At 37.0% G+C, this 13,998-nt stretch overlaps 1 protein-coding gene across 5 annotated transcripts in view; it reads right to left on the reverse strand.

The window, feature by feature from the left end:
* Positions 1–13,998, reverse strand: part of nmo (serine/threonine-protein kinase nemo) — a 161,792-nt gene that overhangs the window by 64,811 nt on the left and 82,983 nt on the right. For all 5 annotated transcript variants that reach the window (XR_016302489.1, XR_016302490.1, XM_089634260.1 and 2 more), the window contains exons 2-3: positions 10,740–10,869; positions 6,563–6,618 (exon numbers count right to left, since the gene is read on the reverse strand). Coding sequence is in view for 3 of the 5 variants with exons in the window: in XM_089634260.1 (XP_089490386.1) it covers positions 6,563–6,618; positions 10,740–10,869 (186 nt within the window). In the remaining 2 variants the exon portion in view is untranslated. The remainder of the gene's footprint in view (positions 1–6,562; positions 6,619–10,739; positions 10,870–13,998) is intronic.

Consider the following 13,998-nt stretch of genomic DNA (forward strand, 5'->3'; position numbering starts at 1 on the left):
ATCAACATAATACTTTGATACATGTTAATGAATTAAATAGTGAAAACACAAATGAAGAGGCACACAGCTCGACATCAGTGGCAAATCATACGGTGTTAAATAAAAATGAAAAGATAATTTTATTATCTACAGCGATCGTGAATATCGTAGGTAGCGACAACCGTTTACACAAAGCGAGGGTATTATTGGATTCAGGCGCCCAATCGAATTTCATAAGAGAGAGTTTTGCAAAAAAATTAAAATTAAAAACAGAAAAAATAAATATGCCGGTGTCTGGAATACAAAATCGCATCACACATATCAATCGAAGAGTTACAATTGACATGTTAGCAGTGAATAGTGATTATAATAAGAAAATTTCTTGTTTAGTATTGCAGGCTATAACAACCGACCTACCCCAAATGACCTTCAGGAAACAAGAGTTGAAGATCCCATCTGGCTTGCAACTAGCGGATAAGGATTTCAATGTCACGTCTCCAATTGACATCCTGTTGGGTGCGGAAGTTTTTTGGGAAATAATGAATAATGATCGAATACGCTTAACGGAGGGCGGGCCAACTATTCAAAGGACTGAACTCGGTTGGATTGTTTCCGGAGCGATCGACATCATCACTAAAACAAGGCCAGTATCAATTAATTGTAATCTAGCCATTAATAAAATAGGTAACCAGATGGAAAGATTCTGGAAACTAGAAGAGGTGGATGCCATGAAACCTCAGAATTTTGAAGAAAAGGCTTGCGAAGTCAACTTTACAGAGTGTCATAGTAGAGACACGGAGGGCAGATTTACGGTAGCCTTACCAACCCGCCCTTGTATAGACCAACTAGGGAGTTCTTTGTCAATGGCTGAAAAAAGGTTTCATACATTGGAAAGAAAATTTTCCACCAATAAAGAATTGAAATGTCAATATAGCATGTTTATGAGAGAATATTTACAATTGGGTCATATGGAAGAGTGCCAAAAATCCGAATGCGATGCGAGATCATATTTTTTACCACATCATGCGGTGATGAAGGAGTCAAGCACCACTACTAAAGTTCGCGTGGTGTTCGATGGATCGGCAAAAACATCTTCTGGTATTTCCCTTAATGATGCTCTGATGGTCGGACCTAACATACAAAAGGATTTAAATATGCAAATTTTACATTTCAGAAAACATCCTGTAGTCATAACTGCGGACATAGAGAAAATGTACCGTCAGATAAACGTGCAGGAAAGCGACCGCAATCTACAGAAAATTGTTTGGCGCTTTTCACAGGATGAGGATTTGAAGCATTACAAGCTAAGGACAGTGACTTATGGATTAGGACCGTCATCTTTCCTGGCGACAAGATGCCTGAAGCAAATAGGTATTGAAAATAGACTTTCATTTCCTATAGCAAGCAATGTCATTGAAAATGACTTTTACATGGACGACCTATTAACGGGAGGAAATGACGTTGAATCGTGCCACCTTCTAAAACAACAGGTAATCAGTTTACTAAAATCTGCAGGGATGAATCTAAGAAAATGGAGATCGAACGTGGCAGAATTATCTTCCGAACCAGGTCAAGATATGCAAGGATTGATATCTAAAGAACCCCAAGAAGAAAAAATACTAGGATTAATCTGGAACAGTGAGTTTGATTACTTTTCATATGTAGTGAAAAAACCAGTATGTACCGTACAAAGCAAACGGCGGATATTGTCAAGTATCGCCTCAACGTTCGATCCTTTAGGACTGCTAGGACCAGTAACGGTTGTAGCAAAACTAATTATGCAGAGATTATGGATATCTAAGACTTCCTGGGACGAAGAAATACCCGAGGGAATATTAAAAGATTGGGAAAATTACATGAAAAATTTATCTCAAATAAACCTGTTGAAAATAAAGAGAAGAATCTTGTGGGGTCAAAACAGCCTACAAATCCATGGTTTTTGCGACGCATCAGAAAAGGCCTACGGAGCCTGTGCGTATCTAGTATCCAGGGACGCCGAGGGTAAGATGCACTCTCAGTTAATATCTTCCAGGTCCAGGATAGCGCCATTAAAAAACATATCCCTGCCAAAATTGGAACTTTGTGGTGCGGTGCTGTTAACGAAATTATTAAAAAGCATCAAAGAAGCGCTCAACATGGTTGAGGTGGATACATACTACTGGTGTGACTCTACCATCGCACTATGCTGGATAAGAGGACAGCCAGCTAGATGGAATACCTTTGTGGCCAACAGGGTTGCCGAGATACAAGAGGCCGGCGATCCCGCCCATTGGCGACATGTTTCATCGCAGGAAAACGCCGCTGATATTTTATCAAGAGGAGTTACAGCAAACAAACTATTACAAGCAGATATTTGGTGGAAGGGTCCGGATTGGCTAATAAGAGAGGCCGATCACTGGCCGAAGCCAGAAAATTCCTGTATAAATCCTCCAGAGATAAAAACCAAGGCGGTATGCGTGTCTACTAATGTCACGGAGTGGGACATCTTTTCAAAATTTTCCTCTCTCAACAAGCTAAAGAGAGTAACTGCATATATATTGCGTTTCTTTAATAATTGTAACACAAAAAACTGTAAATTAACCGGGAGGTTAAGCGTGCCGGAGCTGGACAATACATTGCATCGTCTAATAGCAATAATTCAACGCTACCATTTTAAGGATGAGTTCAGGGCTTTGAGTAATAAATGTTCACTGGATAAACGTAGCGTTATTTTGTCGCTTAATCCATTTATAAATAATGGATTAATTTGTGTCGGGGGCAGGCTAACAAAGGCGAAACATTTATCATACCAGCAACGACACCCAATAATTTTACCAAAAAATAATAAGTTAACAGAATTAATTATTCGACATCTTCATTATGTACATTTACATGCAGGGACACAAACTTTGTTATCTCTAGTGAGATTACAGTTCTGGCCGATTGCCGGAAAAACCACTGTTAAGCAAATATTACATAAATGTATAGTATGTTTCAGAAAAAATCCAGTAACCAGTCAAGTTATCATGGGTGACTTGCCGGAAAACAGAATAACACCTAGCAGGCCGTTCGAGGTTACCGGGATTGATTACGCAGGTCCTATCATGATGAAAAGCGGTATCACCAGGAAGGCTCCATTGGTGAAATCTTATTTATGCATTTTTGTTTGTTTCTCAACGAAAGCTGTGCATTTGGAACTGGTAACAGACCTCACCACTGACAACTTTTTAAATTGTTTAAAACGTTTCATTGCGCGGAGGGGCAAACCCTTTAAAATATATTCAGATAATGCGACCAATTTTAAGGGAGCATATAATCAACTGAGAGAATTGTATGATAAGTTAAAGAAATCTGATGACAAGATTCAAAAATATTTAGCTGATTTGTCAATACTGTGGGGATTTATTCCACCACGGTCACCGAATTTCGCTGGACTCTGGGAAGCAGCAGTGAAATCCGCCAAATATCATTTAAAAAGAATAACCGATAATTCAAGTTTAACCTTTGAACAATTATATACTTTATTGTGTCAGGTAGAATGCTGTTTAAATTCACGTCCGCTCACTCCTCTGTCCAACGATCCGACTGACCTGAATCCTTTGACTCCAAATCATTTCCTGATTGGCGGAGGGATAGCTTCTATCTCTGAGAAGGATGTTCGGGAGATACAATATAATCGATTGAATCAATATCAAAAATTAAATGCACTGATTCAAACATTTTGGTGCAGGTGGAAACTGGAATATCTTGCAGAATTACAAAGACGTACCAAATGGAAGGAAGACAAGGGCCTCAGGACTGTTGAAAGGGACGACATGGTCATACTAAAGGAGGACAACCTGCCGCCTAATATGTGGAAACTAGCCAGGATCCTAGCTACTCACCCTGGAGCTGACGGGAAAGTGCGGGTGGTTACCCTCAAAACCGCACAAGGAACATTTAAGAGACCTATCAGCAAAATATGTTTATTACCCATGGAAAGGGATTCAAGCATTGCTACAGGGACGCCCGATGTACCCCCCGGACTGAATAAATAAGCTCCTGCAGTCATAAACAAGAGAAAAATCAACAACCTACCTGAAGGATGACCTTGGACCAGCAAATTTTTGCTAGCAGTCATAAAAAGGAGAAGAATTAACAACCTACCTGAAGGATGACCTTGGACCATCAAATTTTTTGCTAGCAGTCATAAGAAGGAGAAAAATTAGCAATCTACCTGAAGGATGACCTAGGAACATCGAATTAACTTGTTCATATTATGATTCTCTTATTTTAGAACTTTTTTGTTCATATTCATCTCATGATTGTTTTTCAAATTAATTTGTCCATATTTATATTATGTTTATTTTTCAAATTATTTTTGCTTATATTATGGTTATTTTTTAAAAATTATTTTTTGTTTATGTGTAAAAAAATAAATTCTTCCGTCCCCTGGCAGCATGTTCAGACTTTAGCCAAGAATCAAACCAACATGCCACATGTATCTGTATTGAGTAATTGAAATATCCGACAGATGTCTCCCCTAAATAATTGGGCAATAATTGTGATTATATATACACCAATACATTCAAATGAATTAGTTTATAAATAGGTTTGCAAGCCCATTCTCTTCCTCTTCTCTCTCTAAATAACGGATCAATAACAACCATGAAATAATTAAGGAACTCGAGGGTCGTCATTTTTTGTTACCAGTGATGTGTGTTCTGAAGAATAAAACTTATCAATTATTTTCTTGGCATCATTAATTTAACGAGGCCATTTACTGTAACACTAGAAATGTTTCAGATGCTTTAATTAAATACTGCGAGTAGAATACATCTTGGCCTTTGAAATAATCGAGTATTCTTTAGATAAGTTTTTTTATAAGCCCAGAAAAAATAATGTAAAGGCAGAGGCGGATTTGCCCTTAGGCCTATGTAGGCCCGGGCCTAGGGCGGCCAGATATTAGGGGCGGCCAATCGTGACAAAAAAGTCACAGATGATAACAAGAAATTACTTCCTAAGTACCTACATATTCTACGTTTTAATTTGTATTTTAAGTTTAGTTATTATTTTCGAATATGTACCTTAAGTTGATTTTTATTTAAAAGAGGTGCTGATTTATTTTATTTGTTTGGAGACTTAATAATAACTTTTTATCCAGCCCGTATCTGGCAACCCTAATTGTAACTGTGAAACACTTATATATTATTGTATGAGAATAAACCTGAAACTAGTTAAATAAATTAAACCTAAAACTGTTTTAAATGTTTTATTCAAATCCTTGAAACCTTAGAAAGTATTACAAACTAGCACCTATTATAGTTAACTAAATTTCTGAATCGATTTCGATAAAAGTTGTCAATAAAGTAAATTCATTATGTAGTCTATAGTCTATATCAGGGGTCTCCAAACAACGGCCCGCCAATGTCATCAATCCGGCCTGCGACAATCGACAATTATACAGTAATTGAACTAGCGAATTTAGCAAGCGTATTTTTTGACATTAATTCCACACAGGAAAATTTTTCCTTTGAGGAAATTTTTTTCCCTCACGACCTATGTCATCTTAGGTGATGCTGTGTGGAGGGTCTTTTTAAGGAAGGGAAGGATAGGAAGTTCTGAAAAGGAAAATGTATGAGGGGTGGGTAGGAATCTGGGGATTAGTGTGTCCAGGAGTGACATACGTATGAATACATCCCTCCAACTGCGGTGCAAGGCGATGGGTCAAGATAGTCCGGCTGGAAAGGTCAAAATGCCTCCCTCACCCAGTCTCTCTCGATCCGGCCCGCCACGCAGCAGGTGGGCAGACGTATCCGCCGCCAAGACCTGGACAAATCTCACCCCATGAACCATGAATGATAATGGCAGGAAAATTAAAACGGTTTTGACCCTAGGAACTTACTGAAAAGTTTGGATACTCCTGGTCAATATGATGGGTACTGAGAAAGGGGCGGCTACATGGTCTGGGGCCTAGGGCGGCCAAGACTGCAAAGTTCAAAATCTCCTACTTACGAATCCATTTTCGGTTATGATTTTATTGTATAATGTGGCAAATTAAGTTATTTATAAAATGATCGAAAAAAAAAAATATTTATGCCTGAACATCCACAAAATAAAATAAAAGGCACTTTTAGGCTATGGTGTTAAGCGGGAATTTAAACCTCATCGCCATCTACGTAAGGGTTGTTATTGATAGCGGCTCAATTTAAAATATTACACGACGTAGTGCATCGCCTTAAAAGCAATTCTATCAATTCACTCAGTTGAATTCTGAGAAACATACAGTACCTAACCCAGGACATCTCACTTAATTTTGCGTACATTGTTACTTTTTATAGAATGCATAAAACAAAGGCTTTAAAAAGATAAAGAGTGAATTTTACGTTTCTAAGAAAGCTTCTTTGCTAACAATAATTAAATTTAATAATAAACAATAATTTCTGAGAACATTTCAGAACATTAGAGTATGGTACGGACAGATAGTTGCTAATAGAATTGGCTATTTTGTTGCACAACGTCAATTCAGCCATTTTTAGGTAGACGTAGCATGGCACATGACAGGCGGTTAAGGCGTGTATGGAGATAAATGAATGATTAAAACAGGTATTTTTGAAAAGGATACATTTCCTGGAAGAAGTCCAGGTGGGGTGGCTGCAGGATATCCAACGCTGACAAGACCTGAAAACAAAACAGGATTATAATAAATGTACCTTCAACGTACAACATACATTATCATAACGTATAGACTGACTGTGCAAACACTCGCAATTACTGGTACGTACATTAATTTTGATATTCGTGCAATTTCTCCATGAACTCGTTTCCATTTCGTCTTGAAAAGTATTATTGCTAAATTTATGTTGCGTATAAACGAAATGAAACCATAAAGAAGTGCACACCGTGGAAAACGAATCGTGGGACATAAAATATATGTACCTATCTAGTAAGCTTATACCTAAAGACGTTTTCTTTGTGAAAAAAGACACGCTCATTTATTTATGCAACATTGGACTGCTCCAAACTACATTCTTTTTTATTTGTTTGCGATGCTTTTAAGATTTGTTTAAATGAAAAATCTGGTTTAATTATAAAATGGCACATTTATTTTAAAACACAGCCGCCGAAAGAATTGAAGAATTTGTTGCAACACAAGCTCCTTACGCACGCAAACAGTATTATTTTATTCGAAGATTACCAATAATTTAAAGTAGGTCACAAAACGAGACGTGTCTTTATGGTGGTGATTTTGAATTTCATAATTTTTTCGTTTCTATTTCTAGGTCAATAAAATAATTTTATAAGCAAATATTTAAATCTGGGTTGGTATGTGAGGCACGCAAATAAATACTTTGAAAAGCCTATTTGAGTCGAAATCGATTTTTTACTTTACGAAGTAGACCGTCACGTAGAAAGAGGTTTACTAAAAACATACTCGGAAGCTTTTCAGTTCACTTAGGAGTCTTCATCCAGAATAGAGAATCAAAGACATCGTATCACCGCAGGGGAAAACAGAGAAAGGATTCTCACAAACAAAGATACATATTGACCAGGTTGGCCATAGAAAACTAACTAACTAACTAACTAACTAACTAACTAACTAACTAACTAACTAACTAACTAACTAACTAACTAACTAACCATTACGCCGTTTCCCCGCAGGGGTAGGCAGAGAGGACGGACCGCCAAACAACTCGGTCTTGGCACACACTCCTTGCCTCATTCACATTCATACATCGTCTCATACATACTCTTCTATTGTTCTGACTCTTGACATGGCCCGACTCAAGTATCTGATTCACTTGGTCGTGCCATGTCTTCCTCGGGCGTCCCCGACTTCTGCTACCATTCACATTTGCATCGTATATTCTCCTTACACTCCTTTCTTCGCTCATTCGCTCTACATGCCCAAACCATCTAAGCGTCCCTTTCTTGATCTTACTCATTACGCTTACATCAGCCTTGCACTCTTTGCGGATATCCACATTCCTCACACGATCATACATGGTTTTACCACACATACGCCTCAGGGATCTCATTTCAACAGCATTCAATCTACTTTCATCCTTTCTTTGCCAGTTCCATGCCTCACTTCCATACATCAGGGTAGGCACCAGCACTCCATTGTGGACTGCTAACTTCGCTTCTTTGGACAATTCTTTGTTAGCGCCAACTGCGTTCAGTCCTCCATTAATGGAGTTACCTGCATTTACCCTTCTTTCAATATCTCTGTCAGCCTTCCCATCTCTCGTAAACATGCTTCCTAAATACACAAATTCATCCACCTGCTCCAAGTATTCCTCATTCACAACTATATTGCACACTGTTTTCGTACTTTCTCTTTCAAACACCATTACTTTAGACTTACTTACATTCATCATTAACTCATTCTTCACGCATACTTCGTTCATCCTAGACACGAGAGACTGCAGATCATCCATACTATTAGCAATCAGCACCGCATCATCAGCATACAACAGGCAACATACTTTCAGATTACTCAAATTCGCGCCCAATCCCACCTCTTTCAATTCTTGCATACAATTATCCATGTATAGATTGAATAACCACGGTGACATTACGCAGCCTTGTTTAACACCTTTTGTGATATCAAACCACCCCGTAAAACCACCGTTCACCCTAACACATGCAACGCTTCCCTCATATAGAGACGCAATTGCCTGAGTCAGATTCGCATTCACTCCATACTTGGACAACACCTTCCATAGCTTTTTCCTGTCGACTCGGTCGTATGCTTTTTGTAGATCTACAAAGGCACAGAAAAGTTTCTGGTTTTTTGCCAGAAACTTCTCGGTGAGCATACGCAATGAGAAGATCTGGTCCATGCACCCCTAGAAAACTAATTTATAACATTTTTCAGAGCAGATTTTACATTTTTCCCTGATATATTTTATTTGATATGGATAGAGGTGGATAAATTTCAAAATATTATTATGAAAATAGCAAATTTCATCTACATTCGAATAAATTAATATACACATATTCTAAAAAACGCGTGATTCAAAATTTTTGCCAAAAAAGTCATCAGAAAAAAAAATGTTTCGTAATTTTGGATGGTTAATAATTATAATTATATTTAAAATTCGGATTTCTAAAAACATTAAAAAAACCCGGATATTCCAAAATATTTACATTTTTCCTGACTTTTACCGGTTTGGTAAAATTCGGGGTTTTCCAGGTCTGTAGCCACCCTGTTAACGTACCACTTGTCTCTTTACTTACAATTCATGAAGAGGTATTACGAATTCTAATGCTGCGTATACATTTGCGAGCCGTAACGCCGAGCCGACCCTCGAATTATTGGAAAGGAACGAAGCAACAGCAAGCGGCGTTTTGCGCTTCCATTTGATTCGTTCCTTTCCCACAATTCGAGGCTCGGCCCGTGTTTTGGCTCGCAAATATATACGCAGCGTCAAACGAAGATCCTAGCTAGAAACATATTTCTGTCTACATCGGAGAGCCTGCAGAATTAAGTAGATATTTCATACGTTATACGGAATTCTAAGATTAGGTATAAGTAATTCAGTGAATATAAATACGGAGATAAAACACGGAAATCGATAGAAAATATATTTATTTTAGCATAAAAGGCTTGCATTTTCGATTTGTTTTATTTATAACTAATATTTTAGATTGAATCTAAGAATTCGTAAAACGATTTCAAAAAATGGCCGCTATTGTGTAAAAAATAAGTACAAAATATTTCCTAGATAACTAGGCACCATTCAAATTACATCCGAAACTGTTCTCTTTTTATAATCTACTTTTTTATCGTAACAAATGCATCAACTTAATTACAATATCTGATGGTATTATTACTTAACTACAGTTTAGGATTGTCGTAAACGCATGTGGCGCCCTCTGTTATTTTCAAAAAGAACTGTGGAAGTTTACAAACCGCGGCAGCGGGATTTTATCTGCTAGTTTTTAATATTAAACTATACAGGAAACATTGATGACACTACACATTATTGAGAGCGAGTATACACGAAACTTTCCAAGCTTTGTTTAATTCATTCAAGAACACACCATGACACCAGACAGAGGGAAATTTAGAATATTGAAATGCATATTTTACAGAAAGAATCTCGGTGCTTGTGAATGTATAATTGGATGAAGCCAAAAGAAAGAGAATAATGTGGGATACATGGCAGTAAGCAAGCAGCCCGTAACGGATCCAATCTGAATAAACAGTCAAGTCTGTGGGACTGTTTGCTAAACAATTCGGGCTTTATGTACAAATCGTACGAACCGTATGTAAGAACACTTCCATGCAAGAACAATTACCATTGAATGTTTCCACAAGTAAAGATATACCAAATGTTGGTATACTTCGCTTGGAGAACTGGTACACAGAAGTAATTTTAGGAATTAGACGTCTTATGAACAACGGTGATAACGATTTATTGCGCCAAAAATTGTGCTTTATTATGGGAAAGCCGTGAATGCTTCAGTTAATTTCATAATAGGCCATTAGAAGGTTCAAGAAAGTTCATGAAGGTTCTCGAATACTATAGAAGTTCTGGAAGGAGAAAGATCTATAAGGTTTTAAATCGAGTGGAGGTTCCGGAAAGTTCGAGAATGCTCTTGAAATTTCTAGGAGCCACAGCAATGCGTGGCGGGGTACAGCTAGTCATAATTTATGATGCTTTGGACTGTTCTCCAAGCGTCTAAGGGTGTGTACTCGTATACATTGAAGTAATGTACACAGGTACATGACAGGAGGACAGGTATTTGACAAGAGTTTCAAGTCGGAGAGATGAGAATTAAAGTCGGCTTACGTTTTCGTGTTTGAAGAAGCAGAGCATCTTGAGTTCCCGGAAGACCCGTTTGGAGGAGACGAGCGACTGGAAGACGTTGGGCAGCTTCTTGAGGGCGACCCGTCTGCCGTCTCGGGGGTCCGTCACAGCCCTGAAACAAACAACAAACACACAGTTAGTCACAACACAAGTCAATACATGGCAAATCAGGGAATATGAGAAAAAAACAGTACCACCGTCATTTCAATAATATACTAGTAGTTCTGTGAACAGCAAACCGCAAATCCAAAAAAGTATGTTTCTAATTTAATAAATCAAAACCAAAATTTCCTCTGCAATTATAAGATTTGGTAAATAGGTACTTAAATACCTACCTACTTAATTATAAACTACAATTTATTTTTTATGTAACATTTAAAAAACCTTTCAAATTAGGAAATATATAATATGTCCAAAGAAATTAAGCGAAGTCCTATTTGAAATCTACCGTTTTGCATTTGTCTGTCTGTAAAATTGTTTGTAGGTTTTAATGGTTCAGTAATCATTAAAAAGTGTTAATTTGAACTTTCTTATTCACTTTGTTTTTCAATATTATGGTACCTATGGTATGGAACCTAGCCTAAGAATAGTAATGTTTCTGTGGAAAATTGTATAAGTCTTTATTTGAAACAAAAATGTTAGGTACATAAAATATGTATTTTATAATTAAGTAGGTGAGTATTTAAGTACCTACTTACAAATCTTCCGATATCAGAGAAAGTTACAAATCTATTTTTTTGTTTTTCTATGTATAAATCTAAACTAGCCCTTTCAGACCGTGTGTATATTTGAAAATACATAGATACAAGATTTTTTCCTCACTTACCCAGAGTCAATAGAAATTGGCGGTGTTCGTTTTCCAAACGTTGTAATAACTGACTTTGTTTCATTGAATTATATTTACTAGTTCAAAAGATAGGCATTTATATATTTTGTAAAGTTATTTTTGTGTTTAATGTTGACCGAATTTTTTCTGACAATTATTTTTTCAATGTTTTTTTTTGCTTAAAATTTGAAAATCATACATTTTTTGTATACAGTGTAAGATTTTTCATTTTATGTAAAATAGGCCCTCTGGGACCTCATGTTCCTTCAAATGAAAGTGGCATTAGTGGAAATATTCAAATAACATCAAATATGACCTACCATCGCCAGTTTTAATTCGGGTCTGAAAGGGTTGTGGGGTTTTAAATCACAATCATACACCCAAGGGTGGTCCTCATTAGAAATATACGAATTTCTGCATTTACATTGTTATTGTTATGCCTACATTGTCATAACAGTAACAATAATCTTGCGGTCGTTTATGAGACGTGAAAAATCAGCCCTGACCCCAATGGGACAAAAGCGTCGAGAAAAGCCATTCATCGGTGAATCGGTCTGTATAGCCTGTACACCGGCGGTGACTCAGTAGGAACTGACCTGACCTCAAAATGCAAACAATTAAATTGGAACATCTTTATTGCAAATTGCAAGCCCAGACCATTATTTTTTTAACTTACAGGAAGAAATCACTAATCAGCATTAATTTCATTAAATCTTTATTAGTAAGTAATAATAACAATATGCAACTAAGGGGGTATTTCACTATGTCGGGCTAAATATCTGACTAGCTATCCGTTGGCTGGATTTAAAGATCAGAATAACTTCGTTATTCAACGGCGACCGTTTCACCATTGTTTCGAACTTCCGGATAGATAACACTCGAAATAGTCTGGCAACATCGCAAAATGTTTGCAGTTACTCCATCTACTGCCACGGCTGTCATGCGTCACAGTCCGCACACCGCGAAGTGTGCATTTTTTTGGTTATGTTATGTTGATTATCAGGTCATTTTAGATAGATTCGTGTCGAATTAATACATTGTTTCTTATTTTGAACACAATCACATAATTCAGGATGGATCATACAAGCATTCAAATTCATTCTACAAAATTCGACTCACTTCTCAGCTGTTAAACTCGGAATGTTTTGACGCCATCTTTGTTTCGAGGAATAGCGCCTAACGTGAAGTTCGAGCACTGATTAGTCAAATCTAACTTTAACCCGAGCGTTAGCTTTATTCAGATATAGTGAAAACGAAAAAATGACTAATCCGCGGATAAGTGCTTGGTCAGAACATAATCAGAGATAGTGAAATACCCCCTTATAATGATAATCTAATGAATCACAAAGTAAAGGAAATAAGTGCATTGTTATTTCACCTTATTCGTATAGTCCCCGGCGTTGCCCGCAATCTTATGTAGACAGTAACTTGCCTCTTATTTCGAACGTCAAGAAGAATGCAAAATTTCATCAATCTCGAAATAAAACTGTAGATTTGTTTAAAAACAATGTTAGCCACAAAAGATATATATAAATAGACTAGCTGACGTGTACCCGGCCTTACTGGGGGTAGCCTTAGGAGATATAGACATATACCATCACGGCCTTTTCTGTGGTCCTATTTAAGATATACAATTCCATAGTGCGGTTTAGCCAGCGTTAGCCAGGCGACACACATATAGAAATTCACATACATAAATAAAATCAAATAATCTTTGTTTCAAATCGTTAAAGTTTAATCTGATGAATGAGTGATGAACTATATGCGTATCAAGTTTACTTAATTTTTGCAATTTTTTAAAATATAGAAATTAAAATTTGCCCATAATGAAACCGCACAAATAAAATGAATCAAACCTTCATATTTCTTGGACGAAGAATCATCAAATTTGAATAGTGTTCATACCTTAGTAACATCCCTTGGAAGCACATAAATTACCGGTCGTTATAATATTTCTGTATTCCAACTTTAGAGAAAACAAGTAATAATATGTATTAATATCAACATAATCGGACAATTATTGTATGAATAATCATTATCATCAATATTAGAAACGTTACATCGCTATCAGATTTGAACGAAGAATGTTTTCCAAAGAAAAGCATTTTTAACATTCCTCCCGTAATGGCAATTAGATAATATATAATACCGGATAGCTAAACGAGATATCAGATAACTGTGTGTGTGGCTACTTGGCTAACTGCTAAGAGGTGACAAAAAGAAAAGCGGCGGAAAGCGAGCGGCGTGGGTAAGGTCGGGAAACTTCTAGGAATGGCGATTTACGGGGAAGGAAAACTGTACTGACCTACTTGGGAAGGAAATCACAAAGCGAAGCTGGGATATGACGCGAAACAAAGAAGTCTTTTGTCCAAACTCCATATCCCTATGTATTTTATAAATAATCTAAGACCGTTT

The sequence above is a fragment of the Hesperophylax consimilis genome, chromosome 8 (assembly GCF_061612785.1).
Source record: "Hesperophylax consimilis isolate HC1 chromosome 8, BYU_Hcon_1.0, whole genome shotgun sequence".
NCBI lineage: Eukaryota > Metazoa > Arthropoda > Insecta > Trichoptera > Limnephilidae > Hesperophylax > Hesperophylax consimilis.